The sequence below is a fragment of the Dermacentor albipictus genome, unplaced genomic scaffold (genome assembly GCF_038994185.2).
Source record: "Dermacentor albipictus isolate Rhodes 1998 colony unplaced genomic scaffold, USDA_Dalb.pri_finalv2 scaffold_63, whole genome shotgun sequence".
Lineage (NCBI taxonomy): Eukaryota > Metazoa > Arthropoda > Arachnida > Ixodida > Ixodidae > Dermacentor > Dermacentor albipictus.
The window spans coordinates 92,791-111,952 of NW_027225617.1; the positions used below are offsets into that span (position 1 = coordinate 92,791).

At 47.1% G+C, this 19,162-nt stretch overlaps 1 protein-coding gene and 1 long non-coding RNA gene across 2 annotated transcripts in view; one reads left to right on the plus strand and one right to left on the minus strand.

Annotated features, from left to right (window-relative positions):
• The first annotated feature begins 7,912 nt into the window (after positions 1-7,912).
• LOC139053063 (uncharacterized) overlaps positions 7,913-19,162 on the plus strand; it is a 407,344-nt gene continuing 396,094 nt past the window's right edge. Inside the window, exons 1-2 of the long non-coding RNA XR_011510185.1 lie at positions 7,913-8,185; positions 12,834-12,945. This is a non-coding gene — a long non-coding RNA (uncharacterized lncRNA). The remainder of the gene's footprint in view (positions 8,186-12,833; positions 12,946-19,162) is intronic.
• Positions 16,578-19,162, minus strand: part of LOC139053058 (uncharacterized) — a 41,800-nt gene continuing 39,215 nt past the window's right edge. The window contains exon 11 of the mRNA XM_070530194.1: positions 16,578-16,933. Within this exon, the coding sequence (XP_070386295.1) occupies positions 16,763-16,933 (171 nt within the window). The 3' untranslated portion in view covers positions 16,578-16,762. The remainder of the gene's footprint in view (positions 16,934-19,162) is intronic.

Here is a 19,162-nt window from a genome sequence, read left to right on the forward strand (position 1 = left end):
TTATGGAAATGAAAGTTTAGTATTGTGAGAAAGTGTTGTGTCTTTGAGAAAAACGCTACACGTGTCGTCTGCTACGACGCCTGCTCGCTGCGAACGCGTTATTTTTCTCGCTGACGACAGGCACTTGCGCGCTCTTACGCTTTTTCGAAAGGCTGCATCGGGCGTCACGATTACCGATTGTCTTCAAGTACATTTAAGCACACCTGCTGCAGTGCTAGCTAGGACGCTTGTGGCCTCCTCCTACTAGTATGGTTCTTTATATTTTATATTGACGTGCTCCTTCTGAAACGGCCGCCAGCAGCTGTTATGGCGTGGCTTTGCACTTACCCATTTCGAGACAGCAGACTACAGCCAGGAAGCAGCAACCTTTCATACCACAAGTAAGTTTGTGTTTCAAAGTCCTAAAACGCACATTTCAATGAGCACATAAACGAGCAATGCGTAATGAAGCCCTCAATAGAATTTGATTGTCAATGCACTGGAAGTACAACTGTATATGTCTTCCTTTTGCTCTTCCGAAGTACGTACCGCTACAGCGCCAACCTAACACGCTTAACAAACCAAGATCAAAAGGGTCGGAACACGTTCTTTCAACGTTTGCGATGCCGTCGCTATGCCGTTAGAGCTTCGACACCACACCACGACACAAACATCGGACCAGACGCTGGCCCAGCGTGCTATCGCCACTTCGAGCAACAGAGCAAAGGCAGAGAGCTTTGCGTCGCACCGTGTCACTGCGGGTTATAGCAATTACGCTTGGAGCGCGACCAAAACTGCTAAAAAATACATGTAGACTAATTCGCCAGTCAACAAAATACCAATCCGTAGCCTCTACTTCCCATCATTCCCATGATACTGTACCCATGATGGTTGAACGATCGCAATGCCACATTTCCCTCTAGTTGTAGTAATACGAAACTCTCTGTTGCGCTGCTCCTCCCCGGCGCGGCGGTCGAGGAGGACGTCCAGGCGCCCGAGTAGCTCTATAGTAACACAGAACACCTATATAAACTTAGAGAAGGGAAACTGTACCTTCCACAGTGCAACGGAAGTCGTAGAGTTTCTCGCTACATTACCTAGAGGGAAATCTAGCGCTGCTGCGCTGTGGTATGCATGGCAATGCCGGTATATTGTGACTTCGGATTGGCATCGTTCTCGGAGAGCCAGGCAAGCACCGTTCCATCTGTCGCAATGATTAATTTTTTGGTAAAATAGCACGTAAAAAGTTCATTTAGCTTTATTATCACACAATGTTTTGTTTAACTATGAGAACTTCTTATTGCATGTACAATTATATGAAACGTAAAAAGTATCAGTGGGCTGCTAAAGTTGGAGAACAGACGACAAGATTTGTGCTCGATTAGGAAGGTTTTGTCGTCTGTTCTTGCTTTTCTTCGCTTGGTTATGCATTGTATAGGTGAGTAAACTTCACTGGAATATGTAATATGCATGAATGGAAGCATTTTATGAAGATTTTACTTTAAGAACGCGTTATTTGTGTAGCCATATCCACATTTTAGATGAATCCTCTTACAACACCAGCCAACAGAAGCCTCGCAGACACATACACAGTCATTCCCATGACGGCACGGCGCTCCTCAGGAAACTCGCATAGACGGTGGCGCCAGATTTACCTCTAGGTGTTATAGTGAGAAATTCTATGACGGAAGTAGTAGTGGCGGTGGTGTTGTAAACTAAAGTATAGGACCGACAGATGGCGCTGACAAAATCAAAACTAATATCATCATCATTACACAGTGAGCAACATGGCCGCTGCGCTAGGGGCCGGTGGGGCTCATCGCGCTGCTCGCTCGATGGTTTTGGACGTTTTGTCACCGTTTTTGGGGCGGTAATCGTGGGTGCTGTAGTCTAACATGACTACAGATATCTTTATTATGTCGCCAGGTGACCGAGAGACCTCAGCTGGCAGAAAAACACTTGAACCAAGTAAGCTTACATGTAACTGTGTTTACAACATTCAGAAACACAAATAGATATATATTTAATGGTACTGAACGCTAAAATCGAGCGAAATGTTCTCATCGTGTTCGGCGTGCGGCTAAAGCAGGGATAGCGAAGCTTCATACAACGATATTTATGCTCGCCTACCCTCGTACTTGTAGTTGCGTACAGTTCTGCCTGATGTGTTTCACACTATACGTATATGGTATGTGTTCGACGATTTCAGCTAGGTTAAACAAAAAGGGGCTCGGCAAGGACGTACTGTCAGCAAAATAAGCTCCAGCTGCATTATGCCATTGTTTTCATGACACATTGGTGAGAGGCACGTAGTGCAGTGAAAAAAGAAACAATGGTATGATATATTTTACAGCACATATTGTCTGCTCTCTGCTGAACATCTGATGTTCAAGTGTGGCAGTAAAGGCTTTGGCACAAGTGGAGTGCTGGCAAGGAACGTTGATGGAGACAGTGCTAACAAGGACTTCTGCAAATATTGTGTGAATAATCAAGGACGCTAAATACACATTTAAGGAAGCCCAATTAACGCTCCCGGATCCTTGGAAAATGCAATTTACGGTTTCATGCTGAAAGAAAAAACATCTCAGTTTGTGTATTCAAACAAGACAAAGAGGTTGCAAAGAGATGAACACTTCAACTGAGTAACAGAGGTGAGCAAAGGAAGCCTCAGCCTGGAGCCAACGTTTCAGCAGGCATACATGTTTGTGAGGGCCGTGACGAACACAAGTTCCTACGCTGAGGCTTCCCTTGCTCGTGCACCGTTGATTGGCTGAACGCTCGACTGTACTTACTCCGAACATACTTCAAAAAAACCTTTTGGGGCACACTGTGCTCAGGTTTGTCATCTGTTGTTTGAAGAGAAAGAAAAATTGTTTTTGTCGACTTGTCTGTTTGAGAAGTGTGGAATCGGCCGATTGAGTGAACATACATTTTCTAGCTATCCCTTACTGTGTAGGGCTAGCCTAGTTATTGATTTCATGGAACTTTACTGCACATGAATCATTTGTAATTAAGAAATTTAAAATAATCCGCGTATCCATATCTAATTCTAAAATTCTAATCTTAGCACTTGCCATCCTAACATTCCCTCAGATTTCGTCATGCCACTTATATATCTTGCTGTACACATTACGAATGCCTTAAAGTGGGCCATTAATATAGAGCACGTCATTAACACTGATAATCATATGCTCGGGTGCATACGGTGCCACTTCTTCAAAGCACCATCTACGTTAAAGCTACCCCTTTACATGACTTTATTACACTCGAAACTTGAATATACATCTGCAATATGGGATCCCAGTCGCGTTAATCTTATTACTTCACTTAAAATAGTAAAAAAATAACTCCACTTGTTTCATTCTAAGTACAACTGAGAAAGCTAGTCAAACTAGCGCTGGGAATCCCCAAGAACACCGAGACAGAGCTCCTGCTGCAACTGGGGGTGCACAATACACTTGAAGAAATCGCCGAAGCTCAAGAACGGGCTCAATGGACAAGACTCTCTGGCACCAAACCAGGTAGAGAAATCCTAGCCAAACTAGGTCATGACACCACAGTAATGGAGAAACTATATCAAAGCGTTCCGACGGACACACGCAACTCCTACACGGTTCGCCCACTCCCACGGAACATGAACCCCGCGCACCATCAACCCAGAAGGCTGGCACGCGGATCGTTCATCCTGCGCGAAATACGTGATAAGAAGATCTTAGCCTGTTTCGTAGACGGGGCACAATACCCGACCAGGAAGGCTTTCGTTGCCACCACGATCAATAAGCAAGGTCAAGTCACAAACGCTCTTACAGTGAAGACCCACAAGTCTGAGATAGCAGAACAGGTGGCCATCGCACTCGCGCTCACAGACCCGACCAGCACCCACGTCTACAGCGATTCACGCAAGGCTGTCAAAGCCTTTCAGAAAGGAGCAATTGCAAGCCAAGCTCTACAAATAATCAACAGATCCGCACCGCTGCAGCATCACACCATCTGATGGTCCCGGCACACCTCGGAGATATCGAGGACGCCCCTCGCAATCTCAATGAGATGGCTCACAGGAGCGCGCGAGACCTAACCTTCCGCGACGCCACCTATTCTGGTCGTGACCATCCCAGCGAGAATCGGGACCCTCCCTCCACATATAACGAGATAACAAAGCACTTTTATCTAGACCGCAGAATATACAGCACACCTCACAATAAGCTCACCAGGCCTCAAGCCCTCACGTTCAGAATGCTTCAAACATACACGTACCCCACGCAGAACAGACTATCTCACTACATGACTGACCTATACAAAACATCATATTGCGAAAATTGCCATAGCACACTAGACGTACATCACTTGCTCTGGCCGTGTGGTCGGACCCACGCAAACAAGGATCAAGACTCCGCCAGGCTACAAGAAGCATTACGCAGCACGGACCTGGCGGAGCAGCTATGGGCCGTCCAGCGAGCCCACGATGCGGCCAGGGAGTTACAACTCCCGGTCCCAACGTGGGAGTAGCCCGCTCTATGGGACCTTGCGTCCCGTAGCTCGCAGGACCACTCATTAAATTTATTCAATCAATCATTCTAAGTATAACCGCATTGCGAGTATAACCTCAATGAAAATTAACCTAGCACTTATTCTTGTAGCTAACCGCCGTAAAGTTGCCCATCTTTCGCTATTTCACAACATTTCCATCACATGACACTTCGCGTCGACTTCATACTGCGGTCTCAGAACATTTCAAATTGTGTCGACCATCACAGTAAGGTGCGAACTGATTCGGGTTACACGAAGCCTTCCTTTCAACTTTTAATTTCTCGTACATCTCCAGAAATGTAACTACCTTCCCTAAGGTATTGTAGCCATCACCGTTACCAAACTTTTTGCAAAGCTGTAGCTAACATTGTTTAATCAGGATAATTATTGTAGTACCATATCTCACTGCACTTGTTTAGTTGCTTTACTCTACTACTTTGCAACCACTCCCCTCTGTTGTGCCATATGGCCATGAAAGTATATTAAATAAAAAATAAAATGAGCAGTGACTGCCAGAGTTTCAGTTAACATGAAGTAGCATTTCATCAAAATTGCATTGAGTGCGTTTAATTGTTTTAAATATTTTTTCATTTAACAAATTGTTGCGAGTGAGCACGTGATACCTGGTGGTAATGCCCGTCAATCTGATTTGTAAGCAGCAGATAACAGATTTTGTGCATTAGCACGTAAGGCTTGCTACATTTTTTTTCTTTTCTGGTCGTCATCGCTATAACGAATTAAAAAAAAAACAAGTTGGCACTACGCATAGTACTTCTCCAGTTGCAATAAAATGCCATTAAATACAAGTAAGCTTGTATGTAAAATTTTAACATTCCCCCTGGGTGCAATAGAAAACTGTAGGCTGCTGCTTTCCTGATAGGGCTCACAACCCTCTATCCGGTAAACTTGCAAACATTTCATGGTGAGGCACGTAGTTCAAGAGGACCTGTTATCGTTATGGTGACCGTTGAGCAACTTATGGGTTGGCGTGTGCAACTTGCAGACCAATAATCTCTCTTTTGTCCGTGTTCCTGAAAAGAGAAATGATGAAGCCATGACAAACATGCAAGCAAAAAATGGTGAAAGAAAAGTTAGTGAAAGAAAGTCATGGTTCTAGTTGAAGTGTTCAGAAACATACTTTTTCAGGACTTTGGCTTCTTGACGTTACCTCCAAGGATGACACATTCACTGCTGTCTAGTATGTTCAGAGACAATAGAGTGCAAAGGCATCAGCCAATGTCAGCAGCCTCTTGGAGGCTGGATTCGAAAAAAAAATAGCATCAATTACTACGGTGTAAGTGTGAGTGAGTTTGTGATCCATGTACGACTATACGACTAAGAACAGTGCACAAAACGCTTCATGACAGAAAAGCGCGCGCGCGCACACACACACACACACACAGACACACACACGCACACGCACACGCGCACACGCACACGCACACGCACGCACGCACGCACACGCATGCACACGCACGCGCATGCACGCACACGCACGCACACGCACGCACGCGCATGCGGGCGCGCGCACAACACTCTTTTGCGCGTGCGTTTCTTCCAATGGTGTCTTTGTGTGGGCTGTGCGCAATGAAGCCTCAAATAGATGACAGATTTGTCTGTCAAATACTAGGTAATAAACACAGTCATTTCATTATGTCTCAAGTGCAATTATTCTAACTACAACACCAGAAGTACATTTGCCACTAATATGCAGTTAATTTATCGCAGTGAATCATTTATGCAGAAAGTGGCAAAACTATTTATTATTTATGCTGTACTCCGTGTTAGGAATTTTAGCAAAGTGGCAAAATAACAAGAGCCTCGATTGAAACGCCTTTAAAGAGCAATAACATTATTATTACTATTATTTTCCACGTTTAAGAAATGACTACAGGCATCTGTTCTATCCACCTCGCACGAAAACTAATTCGAAGTTGAGGATGTGAAGCAGCGCTTTTTTACTCACTGGTGCACACGCCCAAAGGCTGCAAGGTTAATCAGTTCTCGTGGGTAGCCTCCATAGAAACTGCTCACTTCCAGCGATAAATTTTCACGCTAGCTAGCACATTTTTTTTTCCAAGCAGCACGTCATTACGCGACCAGACGCGGCAGATCAGTAACAACAGAAGCCGTGCATGCAGCACATCTTATCTGTCACATCTTATCACATTTTATCACATATTATCCTCATCAGCTGCGGCCGCAGCTGATAAAATTCACCTCCCTTAGACGTGTTCGCATGGTGGCGGCTATGGAATGTTGGACGCATAAACAGGCCGATATATTATTATTATCTAATTGAAAAGAACGCGCGTGACGCTGCTCAAATGAAACGACCACACCGTTCACGCAATTATTACCGCCGTACAATCCGAATCGGGTAAACGGCGAGCACTGCAATCGATACCAGTGGGCTGCTGCTCATCACACTTCAGTGAGGTCTCCAAACCTTTATTAATGTGATAATGGACAGACGTCAATAACGTAAGTCCAATAAAACACTGGTATGCTTATTCGTAAAACAATGACACGTTGACTATGTTTCTTGGTTATTATATGCACATTCATAGACCAAACATTGAACCGTGTTGAGTGCCCCTATAGGAGAAAAACTACAAATTAAAGCTAACGAACAAATTGCAGTAGCTCCCCTTGCTCACTTCTTGCTGGAACGCGCCGCGGTTGATCTTTCGCCCTCTGTGGGGATCGCTGGAACTTGCGAAGATCGTGCGCGGCCTGATGGTAATTGCAAACCGCCTTTTCTCGCGAGGTGCGGCAAACGCAAGACACGGCCGCCGTGGTTGCTCAGTGGCTATGGTGTTGGGCTGCTGAGCACGGAGGTCGCGGGATGGAATACCGGCCACGGCGCCGCATTTCGACGGGGGCGACGACACCCGTGTACTTAGATATATATGCACGTTAAAGAACCCTAGGTGGTCGAAATTTCGGGAGTCCTCCACTACGGCGTTCCTCACAATCGGAAAGTGGTTTTGACGCGTAAAATCCCATAATTTAATTTTAAACGCAAGACCCGGAAGTGCGATCTTGCTGCTCGTATTATAGTACAGCGGAACGCGGGCGAAGGCCACGCGCGACGCAGTTATACTGGTTATACGCTACGCCGGCGCACGACAATCTGCAGCGTCACCGCGCAGCCAGCGTGACTGGCAACATTCGGCGCGCTTTGGCGTGCCAGACCAGAGTGCATCGCGCGCTCGCATGCGCTGGCTTGGCAGGCCGCGTTTCTGTTCGCGTGCAAAGAAGAAGTTGAGCTGAGTTTTGCGCCTTTGCCAAATTAAAGAAAAAAAGTGCTCGCTCATCACAGCGCCCGTTTGCGCATGTGCCGCGGCAACAGCTCATCGCCCGTCCTGCTGTGAGCCGCGTTTAGCGCGCTGAATAGCTGAATCTTTTCGGTTCGTCTCGCCGCAGTGACGGGTGATCTTATCTATAAGCTAGTACGAATGGTGCTGCCAGTTTCGTGCCGTTTTCCGATATCGCCGGCGTCTCTGCTCTTCGCACACCGCAATGTCTTTCTCTATGCTGTGTGCTCAAGCGTTCGACAGCATTTCGCATCTTTGTCTTCGCACTGCTTACGAGAATATTGCAAAAGAAGGAGCCGTTGGATTGACGAAACGCCGACATAGTGAACCGTGCCGGTTTATGCTTCCTCGCTGGCGAGGTAAGTAATCTGTTTTACCTGCTGTGAACCTAATTAGCGTTCAACTTTGTGAACCAACCAGGCAAACTTGGAGCACGTTGCAAATATTTACTGCTGGCCATAAAGTAAGATTATCGACGTTTGAACAACTGCGTCATGGCTGCCTATGGCTACTGCGCCTCAATTTATTGCAGACGAGGCGACAGAAATTGTTTCGTTCCACGCCTGTCAAGTTAAATGCGAAGCATTTCTTGGCGGAAATTTTCCACTTTGACAGTATCTATTTATAGCTAGCCGCCTACGTCTTGGTGCTCTCATGGTCGTTTCGTTAACATGGCACGTACCAAACTTGGCATACTATGGCAAGAGTGTATGACCAGCATAAATGATTCATCATAGCAAATATCTTGACATGCTTGTCACGTAGGTCATGAAACAGCTCCTTACGTTTGGGTGCTCTCGTGGCCGTTTCGTTATCTTGGTACATAACGCACTTTGCATTGTATGACCAGAGTGTACGACGAAAGTAATTATAGGTCATTACATGAATGTCATGACATGCGTGTCACGTAGGTCATGAAACAGCTCCTTACGTCTTGGTGCTCTCCTGACCCTTTCGTTAACTTCGTATTTACCACAATTGGCATAGTATGACAAGAGTGTATCACCAAAGTAATTATAGCTCATTACATGAATGTCATGACATGCGTGTCACGTTGGGCATGAATCAGCCGCCTACGTCTTGGTATGTACCAAACTTGGCGTAGCAAGGCAAGAGTGTACGACCAGCATAAAGGATTCGTCATAACATAAATGTCTTGACATGCGTGTCATGTAGGTCATGAAACAGCTCCTTTCGTCGTGGTGCTCTCATGACCCTTTCGTTAACTTGGTATATACCAGAATTGGCATAGTATGACAAGAGTGTATGACGAAACTAATTATAGCTCATTACATGAATGTCATGACATGCGTGTCACGTAGGTCATGAAACAGCCGCCTACGTCTTGGTATGTACCAAACTTGGCATAGCTTGGCAAGACTGTATGACGAGCATAAACGATTCGCCATAACATAAATGTCTTGAGATGCGTGTCATGTAGGTCATGAAGGAGCTCCTTACGTCTTGGTGCTCTCATGGCCCTTTCGTTAACTTGGTATATACCAGAATTGGCATAGTATGACAAGAGCGTATGACAAAAGTAATTATAGGTCATTACATGAATGTCATGACATGCGTGTCACGTAGGTCATGAAACAGCCGCCTACGTCTTGGTATGTACCAAACTTGGCATAGTATGGCAAGGGTGTATGACGAGCATAAATTATTCGCCATAACATAAATGTCTTGACATGCGTGTCATGTAGGTCATGAAACAGCTCCTTTCGTCGTGGTGCTCTCATGACCCTTTCGTTAACTTGGTATATACCAGAATTGGCATAGTATGACAAGAGTGTATGACGAAACTAATTATAGCTCATTACATGAATGTCATGACATGCGTGTCACGTAGGTCATGAAACAGCCGCCTACGTCTTGGTATGTAGCAAACTTGGCATATTATGTCAAGAGTGTATGACGAGCATAAATGATTCGTCATAACATGAATGTCTTGACATGCGTGTCATGTAGGTCATGAAACAGCTCCTTACGTCTTACTGCTCTCGTGACCCTTTCGTTAACTTGGTATATACCAGAATTGGCATAGTATGACAAGAGTGTATGACGAAACTAATTATAGCTCATTACATGAATGTCATGACATGCGTGTCACGTTGGGCATGAATCAGCCGCCTACGTCTTGGTATGTAGCAAACTTGGCGTAGCAAGGCAAGAGTGTACGACCAGCATAAAGGATTCGTCATAACATAAATGTCTTGACATGCGTGTCATGTAGGTCATGAAACAGCTCCTTTCGTCGTGGTGCTCTCATGACCCTTTCGTTAACTTGGTATATACCAGAATTGGCATAGTATGACAAGAGTGTATGACGAAACTAATTATAGCTCATTACATGAATGTCATGACATGCGTGTCACGTAGGTCATGAAACAGCCGCCTACGTCTTGGTATGTACCAAACTTGGCATAGCCTGGCAAGACTGTATGACGAGCATAAACGATTCGCCATAACATAAATGTCTTGAGATGCGTGTCATGTAGGTCATGAAGGAGCTCCTTACGTCTTGGTGCTCTCATGGCCCTTTCGTTAACTTGGTATATACCAGAATTGGCATAGTATGACAAGAGCGTATGACAAAAGTAATTATAGGTCATTACATGAATGTCATGACATGCGTGTCACGTAGGTCATGAAACAGCCGCCTACGTCTTGGTATGTACCAAACTTGGCATAGTATGGCAAGGGTGTATGACGAGCATAAATTATTCGCCATAACATAAATGTCTTGACATGCGTGTCATGTAGGTCATGAAACAGCTCCTTTCGTCGTGGTGCTCTCATGACCCTTTCGTTAACTTGGTATATACCAGAATTGGCATAGTATGACAAGAGTGTATGACGAAACTAATTATAGCTCATTACATGAATGTCATGACATGCGTGTCACGTAGGTCATGAAACAGCCGCCTACGTCTTGGTATGTAGCAAACTTGGCATATTATGTCAAGAGTGTATGACGAGCATAAATGATTCGTCATAACATGAATGTCTTGACATGCGTGTCATGTAGGTCATGAAACAGCTCCTTACGTCTTACTGCTCTCGTGACCCTTTCGTTAACTTGGTATATACCAGAATTGGCATAGTATGACAAGAGTGTATGACGAAACTAATTATAGCTCATTACATGAATGTCATGACATGCATGTCACGTAGGTCATGAAACAGCCGCCAACGTCTTGGTATGTAGCAAACTTGGCATATTATGTCAAGAGTGTATGACGAGCATAAATGATTCGTCATAACATGAATGTCTTGACATGCGTGTCATGTAGGTCATGAAACAGCTCCTTACGTCTTACTGCTCTCGTGGCCATTTTGTTAACTTGGTATATAACACAATTGGCATAGTATGACAAGAGCGTATGACAAAAGTAATTATAGGTCATTACATGAATGTCATTACATGCGTGTCATGTAGGTCATGAAACAGCCGCCTACGTCTTGGTATGTACCAAACTTGGCATAGTATGGCAAGGGTGTATGACGAGCATAAATTATTCGCCATAACATAAATGTCTTGACATGTGTGTCATGTAGGTCACGAAACAGCTCACTACGTCTTGGTGCTCGCTTGGTCCTTTCGTCAACTTGGTAGGCTCCCCGCGCACTGCTTCGCATAACATCGATTCCCACGGGGGGTGGGGACTGCCGTCTTCTTTTTTTTGATGTTATGCTAACCGCTTAATGAATTTGTTGAGTGTTTGTGTGTTCACGCACGTTCAAGGTCAATTCACATAGTCGGGAAGGCGAGGGTGAAATGCTTTTCCAGACCTATGAGCAGTGACCTCAATTATCACCGTGCGGTTTAAGGGTGGATACATCTCGCGTGGAAAAACACTAGGTGATGAAAATTACGCTTCCAATATGTCGCGAATGGCATTATTTGAAAAACTACAGACACTATCATTAGAATAGGAAACTGTGAAGTCAGAGGCTGTTTGCTTCCATCCACGAAACTGTGCAGGATTTCTAAAGTTTTCTCGTGGTGATGCGTGCGGTGATATGCCGTGATTGTATTACCGTATTTGACGCTGTAATGTCATAAATGTTCTAATGCATAGCCATAAAAGATAATGGCAATGTATATATAGCGTCACCCTTATAAGATTTCATCAGTAACTATTTTCTGCCTTATCACTAAGATTATGTTTTAGCTATGGCTTCAGTACCAGAGAAATACTACAGCAGGCACCAGTGTGGCGTTTGTGAATTATTTGAATGTAATGCTGATTTTGCCTTAATAGCGAAATAATAGACGTGTGTTGGTACTAAGGACACATCGAAATGCGGATGCATATGAGGACACATGTAATGTACTAATGACACATCACCTACTTCAAAATCTGGGTCAACCCATTGCCCTGAATCGATGCAAAGCTCTCAAGGCTCACCAGTGCGATGGGTACCGGTATAGTACAGTGTAGTTATTGAACGAGGTATATAAGTTCAGAGGGCTGTATTTGTAGCAGATTTTCACCCGATGGTGTGGCAAATATTGTCACTCACACTTCATTTGTACTGCTGTGTGCTCTGTATATTCGATGTGCTGCGAGCTGGCTCAGTAGATGACTTGGCGCAACAGGCCTCGTGCGGCAAACTTTGATTTTTTTTCTTTTTTTCCACGGAGAAGTTGGCCCCACGAGATGTAAATGGGGCTGCATCGCCTTAAAGCCGCCATTGAAGAACTTACGGGCTTCTACGGCAGCTCTGTTACCATGCGTACCTTTTGGCACGTTCTTAACAAGTAGGTACAATCGTCATCTTTAGGAACGGGAAATCGCGAGTGCGCGGCAAATAGCCTAGTCGGCGGTGCGGCGCCGCGAAGAGATGCCAAAACAAGAGGAAAGAACGCCATTCCGTATTCTTCTTGCACCCTCGTACCGATGTTTTATTCTAACCTTTGTAGTAGCACGCCTGCAGACAAGAACTATTCTATTTGAATTTCATATGGACGCACTGTATCTGTCGCATGTCCGGAAACAGTGAGCATGACGGCTCGCGGACGAGAAGCGGCGACAAACACGGATGCTGGCGCCACGACAAATGGCAGCAGTCAAACGGCGACAGAAAACCTGCGGAGCTGACTTCATCGCTGGTAAGTGCGGCTCTCTGGTGGGCGTCGTTTAACGTATCCTCGCTGACACGATGGCATGCGACGGTTTGCATCGCAACTCTGAACGGAAACGCTGGTCTGCAGTACGAAACGAATGTGCGTAGCAATTGCATTTGATTCCTGGTTGCGCGGCGTTTTATTAGAGACGAGTCACGTGTGAGCACGCTGCGATTCTGCGACGGATCTAATTTCCCGGACGTTAAGCCAACACTTCTATCGGATCCTTTTTTTCGGTTGTCTGTGAGGAAAGGATCAGGCGAAGGAAGAGCTTCGCGACGTAGGGATGACGGGTAGCTTCTGGCAGTGAGAGCATGGTCTGTTCGTTAGACCGGGGACAAGTCCTGGTGGCTACCTTTCTGGGAAGATGGCGGGTAAGCGGGACAGATAGGGTACGTGTTTGTTTGCACCAGTGCCTGGCCAATTGCCTGCTGAGGCTTTTGTGAGGAGGAGCCTATCGCCTTCCCGTTTGACCTTGGTCCACCGGTCTGCTCGTGGTGGCTGGCTCGTGTGTCGCGACGCAGTCTGTTAGGGGCTGGGAGGCGGTGTTGTCTGCCGCCCGGTTAATGAGATCTAGAACAGCACAGTACGTCTTCTCGTTGCCCCGCAGGCCGGCATGCCCGGAGCACCAGACGATGCCGTGTATATCCTCGAGTGAAGGACCTCGGATTCTAGCTGCTTGTGTGGGGAGTGTTTCGTTCAGGAACAGTCGACAGGACCCACACGCGTCCTCACTGGGTCAAAAGTACCAGACTTAGTGCCATCATTCTGATCTAAAATCTACCGTGCGATCACTTGAACACTTTGTTCAAAACGAATGGGCCAGCATTTTTTCGATTAAGCAGAAACGTTTCAGCATCTTGCCGCAAACTCAGCGGCACGTACCCAACTGACGAGCACGAAGTTGGCAAGAGGTTCATTGAAGAGCAGCACATACCCAGTGCACTCGTGGCGTAGCTCAATAAAAAGCTGGTGTGAAGGCTTTACCGACCGCGCTGCCCTCGGGTCGGGCGACTCTCTCCCCGGACACCGAGACGCTCCTCTCACTCACAATGAAATAACTAAATTCTTCTACTTAGAGAGAAGGGTTTTCCCCCCACCTCACTCCAAGTTAAGCAGGCCGCAGGCGGTCACACTAAGACTTCTACAAACGAACTCGTACCCAAATCCGGCGTCCCCTAATAGCATATATCCAGAGATTTATACGAATTGTTCTTGCGTGGCCTGTGGTGAGGTAGCTACGTTGCCTTATATGCTCTGGGAGTGCGGGTCGCTGGGCCCGAAGTTCACCAAGGAAGAGTGGGACGCCCTCCTGCAAGGTCCCGTCTTTGAGGATCAAATCCTGGCCGTCCAGCGCGCCCGCGATCAGGCCGGCAGACTAGATCTGTCAGTCCCGTCGTGGGATTAGCCAGGTGCGCGTTTTATCGCGCTTTGCTGGACCAAATAAAAGTTTATTCACTCAATCACTCACTCACTCACTCAGGCCGTACACATCTTTCCTGTCGCAGCTTTCATACAGGAAACCTGCACTGCTGCGCAGCAGGCAAGCACGACGCGTACCACGCAAAGTGCACAAAGCATGTAAACTGCAGTTGATGACGCTTAGCAAGCAACGTTTCAACAGCGCAGTCACTTGCCCACGAAGAGTGCGTGGCAAACGCTTGCTTGGCATGACTATACGTACTATATGCTGCGATGGCACGCGCAAACCAAAGGTAAGTGGTATTCAAGGGCGCTATTATGGAGCGATGATTTCCGGCAGTACATCATCTTCGAGATATTTCGTGCGTCTCTGCATCGGACGCGTCGAGATAGACGAACGAAAGCCTGACAAAGCACGGGAAACGAACAGGAAGTGCATGCTGCGTTTGTCACGGAGGAGACCGCGACGCGGCGGCCATGGCGTAGATGCCGTGGTAAGCCATGCAGGAAAGCAAGGCCGTTAGAGGTAAATGGGCGAAGCTTTATCACGGCCGCAGTCTGGCCTGTCCGGCCGTGAGTTTACGCGTGCGTACGTGTCGGATGCCTCCTCGCCCAGGTGAAAAACTGTTTGAATAGGCTCCACCGCGCTCTCTGATATACAGAAAGAGAGAGCGAAGAGTGGAACCGAGCTGCTTCGTTTTTGTTTTCTTGCGAGGACACAAGTTAAAAAATTTGATTGGTACCAATAGAAGGGAAGCGCAGTCGAGGACGTCATAAGACTGGCTGAGGCGATGAAATGAGGAAATTCGTGGGCGCTAGTTGGAATGCGTTTCTGCGGGACAGGGGTAATTAGAGATCACAGTGAGAGGCCTTCGTCCTGGCAGTGGACATATAATAGGATGATGATGATGATGATGATGATGATGATGACGACGACGATGATGATGATGATGATGATGATGATGATGATGATGATGATGCGACTCCGAGCACGCGCCGGTGGCACAACTGGCCTATCGTAACCTGCACTGAGAAGAACATTCATCGCACACAAAGGTTTTGTTCTGCAGAGAGTTCTTTATTTACACATAACAAATGCACACTAATACATGCTGTAAAGGTGGTTGCACAGCGAAGCTGTAAACGACAAATAAAACGAGTACCTTCGGACGTGGGTCCTGTTCCGTGGAGGGTTCGGGCGGATCAGTCATCGTATTAGTCCTACGTCACCACTTGTAGGCTTATGCCTCAGGAGCGAAGGAGAAATACAGCTGACCCGAATACACGCCGGAATTCGTTCCCACCGCTTTGATTGCCTCGTGCACTGCGCGTGTTTGGGCACGTTTCGCACCGCGCGCGGTGTGTGCCTACGTGTGTTTGTGTGGGCGTTTTATTCGAAGGACGATGTACAGGCTTCTATTTGCGTTTAAGAATATCGGTACGCTTGAAGAATATTTTTATGGCCGCAATGCGGCGAAAGGACAGCGTCGGCCTAGCCATGTAAGTGACGCTGAGCAGGTAATTGGTAACGAGATGGGGAGGGCGCTACAAGCTTAAGACGTTTGGACGGCCTGCGACTTGGCTTGCGCCTAAATTTCGTGCAACTAGAAGGAGTGAACCACAGAGAAATACTAGTTGCCGGTTGTGGTATGCGCGCTACCCTTCAGGAATCCTCGTTATACGTGGTCTTCCCATAGCATTGTCGGTGCGGTCGTACCCCTCCGCGCGCCAGGAGAAAAGTGTAGAGGAAGTGACGTGGGAGGCTCTCCTCTTTTTGCTGATTTCTTTCTTTCCTGGACTGTGGCGGCCATGATTTCGTTGCATAATGGCGGCCATGGATGAAGGAAAAAACTGAGGAGGGGCCCTGACGTCATTCTTTCTGAAGCTAAGTGAAGCCGTAAGTTGGCGTTGCTCCGCCATCATGTCGGGACAGTTTTCCTCTCTTGTTTACTTTCCTCGTGAATACACGCCGCGCTGCGCGCAACACTAATCCATGCTGTAAAGGTGGTTGCACAGGAAGCTGTAACGTCTGTACACGCGGCTATTAGTACACTCCTCATGAATCGGTTATTGCCACGCCCGCGCCATTCGTTGGTCACCTCGCCCTGGATAAAATGTTTCCGTAGGCTTGAAATTAAAAAGCGCCGCTGCTTGCTGTAAGCCACTCGGTCAGACTGGTTTAAGACAGCGCGGAATGCATGGACGAGAGAAAATTTAATATAGTTGGGCTAGGCTATGTGATGACAGCGAACAAAAAAGAAATGCAGTTGCCCAGACGATCATTTTACCGCACAAGATGAGACAAGGCACAATGAAGCACGTCGCCCCTGGCGCCGCACAGTCTGGAACTTCTCGCAAGCTTCATGCTCGCGGCTCGGGGTCACGGTATATTGAGCGCTCTCTTGACCACTTCGGTTCGCCAAAATATCGCGCCCCTTTCGAGACCGTCCAGACCGGGGCAGCTGTCTTTGGGGTCCCCGAGGTGGGTGTTCACCAGCAACAAAGACATGTCCGGCCGCAGGAAGGTGGAATTCTCGGCCAGTTTGAGGCACTGCGTGCGGAACCGGAAAGGCGCGTTAGGCAACTCACCTACAGAACACAATCTGGCCACCTCTCAATCGTTCTTACATTTGAATGTGCGCCCGCGGGTAGGACGAAGCGTCGGCTACGTTACCATACTGCACCGGCAATCAACAAGGCGCTTCGTGCAAGACATTCAAGAAAGAGGAGAACGTGATCTGGGAGAGTGTAGCACAAAGCTACAGAATGTTCCTCATGAGGTTCTTTCCGAAAGAAAGCTGCCCCATCGACGAAAAAAAAATTGGAGGGTGCTCAAGTTTCTCCTTTATGGGTGGAACGCGTTAGCATTCAAAGATGCCTTACTGCTTTTAACGCTTCTCGGCAACTGCAGCATATGTAACTGTGATGGTTACCGGGAAACGCTGGCAGCGAATGCTGTGCACCAAGGCAAGCTTTCTCGTTAAAACTCAGCGTCTTTCGTGGGCCGCGATGCGGTATGCCCTTCTACCTTCGGAAAAGTACCGCCATCCTTTGATCAATGCCGCGTCTCTCTTTTCTGCATCTCCTATTGGTCAATTGCTGTCTAGTGATAGCACGGACAGTAACTGTCCAGTCGTACTGAGCTTTTCGAGGGGGCGCCACTGTCCACTTGCTTTCTCAATGAAAAAGTAAAAAAAAACGGTTAAGGAGAGGAGATGGCGGTACTTTTGCGTAGGTAGAGGCTTTACGATGCGGTAAAAGCCCTTCAACTTCGTAAAGTGGCGACACTATCCTCCTCCGCTTCACCCTCTTTTCTCCTCTCCTTCACGCTGCCTCCTCGACCGTGGCGCCGCCTACACTGCTAGAGCGTAGTAATGACGCCAACACGCGCTACTCGCCACCCGTAGACGCTTCTCGAGCAAAAATGGCGCTGATGCACGGCGCGAGGGCTCACGTGATGCTATTAGGCCAATAGCGACGCGGCGTCGGCCAGAGCACGCGAGGAGGAGGCGGCATTCTTCAAAGCGTGGCGCTACTTTACGAAGGGTAACTGAGTAATACTTGTTGGGGGGCTAGTTGGTGCATGTTTCCAGAAGAGGGTTATAGCGCCGAAAAAACACACAGCGCCTGTCCCGTCTCGCTTGCTGTGTGTTGTGTTTTTTTCGGCGCTATAACCCTCTTCTGGCTACTTTACGAAGTTTCAGGGGCTTTACGATGCGGTGGAGGCGAGTGCCATGTGAAGGTGTTCCAAGGAACCGGGTGCACCCCTTTGCGATTTTCGATATTTGGACGCGCCAGCGCGCGCAAATCTCGGGGGCCGTCACCACCCTAGGAATGGTAGAAATGCTGGAAAAGGGGTTTGTGTTTTGAGTTCCCATAGCGTTCCTCAACACTCATGATACAATATCTGAGCTCGTCAGGCATAATTCATTTCTGTGGTGGATCGCGGTCACCACAAATTCCCACGTTTTGCAAAACCCAAAACGGGTTCAGATGTCTTCATCATAGGTTCAATTGTTGGGGATAGAACTGATCGCTGTACTGACGTAGCACACCTATTATGCAGGCTTGAGATCCCGGATCTGCTGCTTTGTCTGTAGCCCCTTGAAAACTTCGGCTCAACATTCTGTTTGTGGCTTCAAGAATGGAGTTTACCTGAGATTTGACTTGAGTTGTGAAAATCCGTCACCTTTGGTCTGCTCCAATCCGTAGTCCAATATGTTGAAGTCATACCTTGTTGCATACTAGTTGGTTCATGCTTGAATTATTACCATGCTGCGCAAGATAGGCAATAATACAAAAAGAAGTCTTCTTGTGCATCTTGCGCGCACATTAGCAAAGTGTCCAATGCTTCCGTCTTAATTTACAGCGAACTTGCTCGAATGTGCATGATTTATTTCGGCTTCCTCCAGCTTTGCGCAAGGAAAGATTTCAGCCAGACGCATTTCACTTTCTTGGCCGATATATATCGGAAATCTTGGCAACGTCGACAATAGGGTGTTACCTATGGAACAGCCTCTACAGCTTCAAACGAACGGTTCAATATTTCGTGCTTCTTGAATATTGAATGCACCTGAACGTGTTCGTGGACAATATAGCTTCCCCTTCGACGAACAACTGCTTGGAAAGGTCTTCTCTCAGAAAACTCAGTTGGCTTCTCCCATCAATTACAGCTGGTAGGAAACGACACCGCTCCTGTCGAACGGGCTGTTGAGCAGACCGATTCCGCATCGTCAATGGCGGCGTTGTCATTGGACATTGCTGGCGCGCAGCACATCTC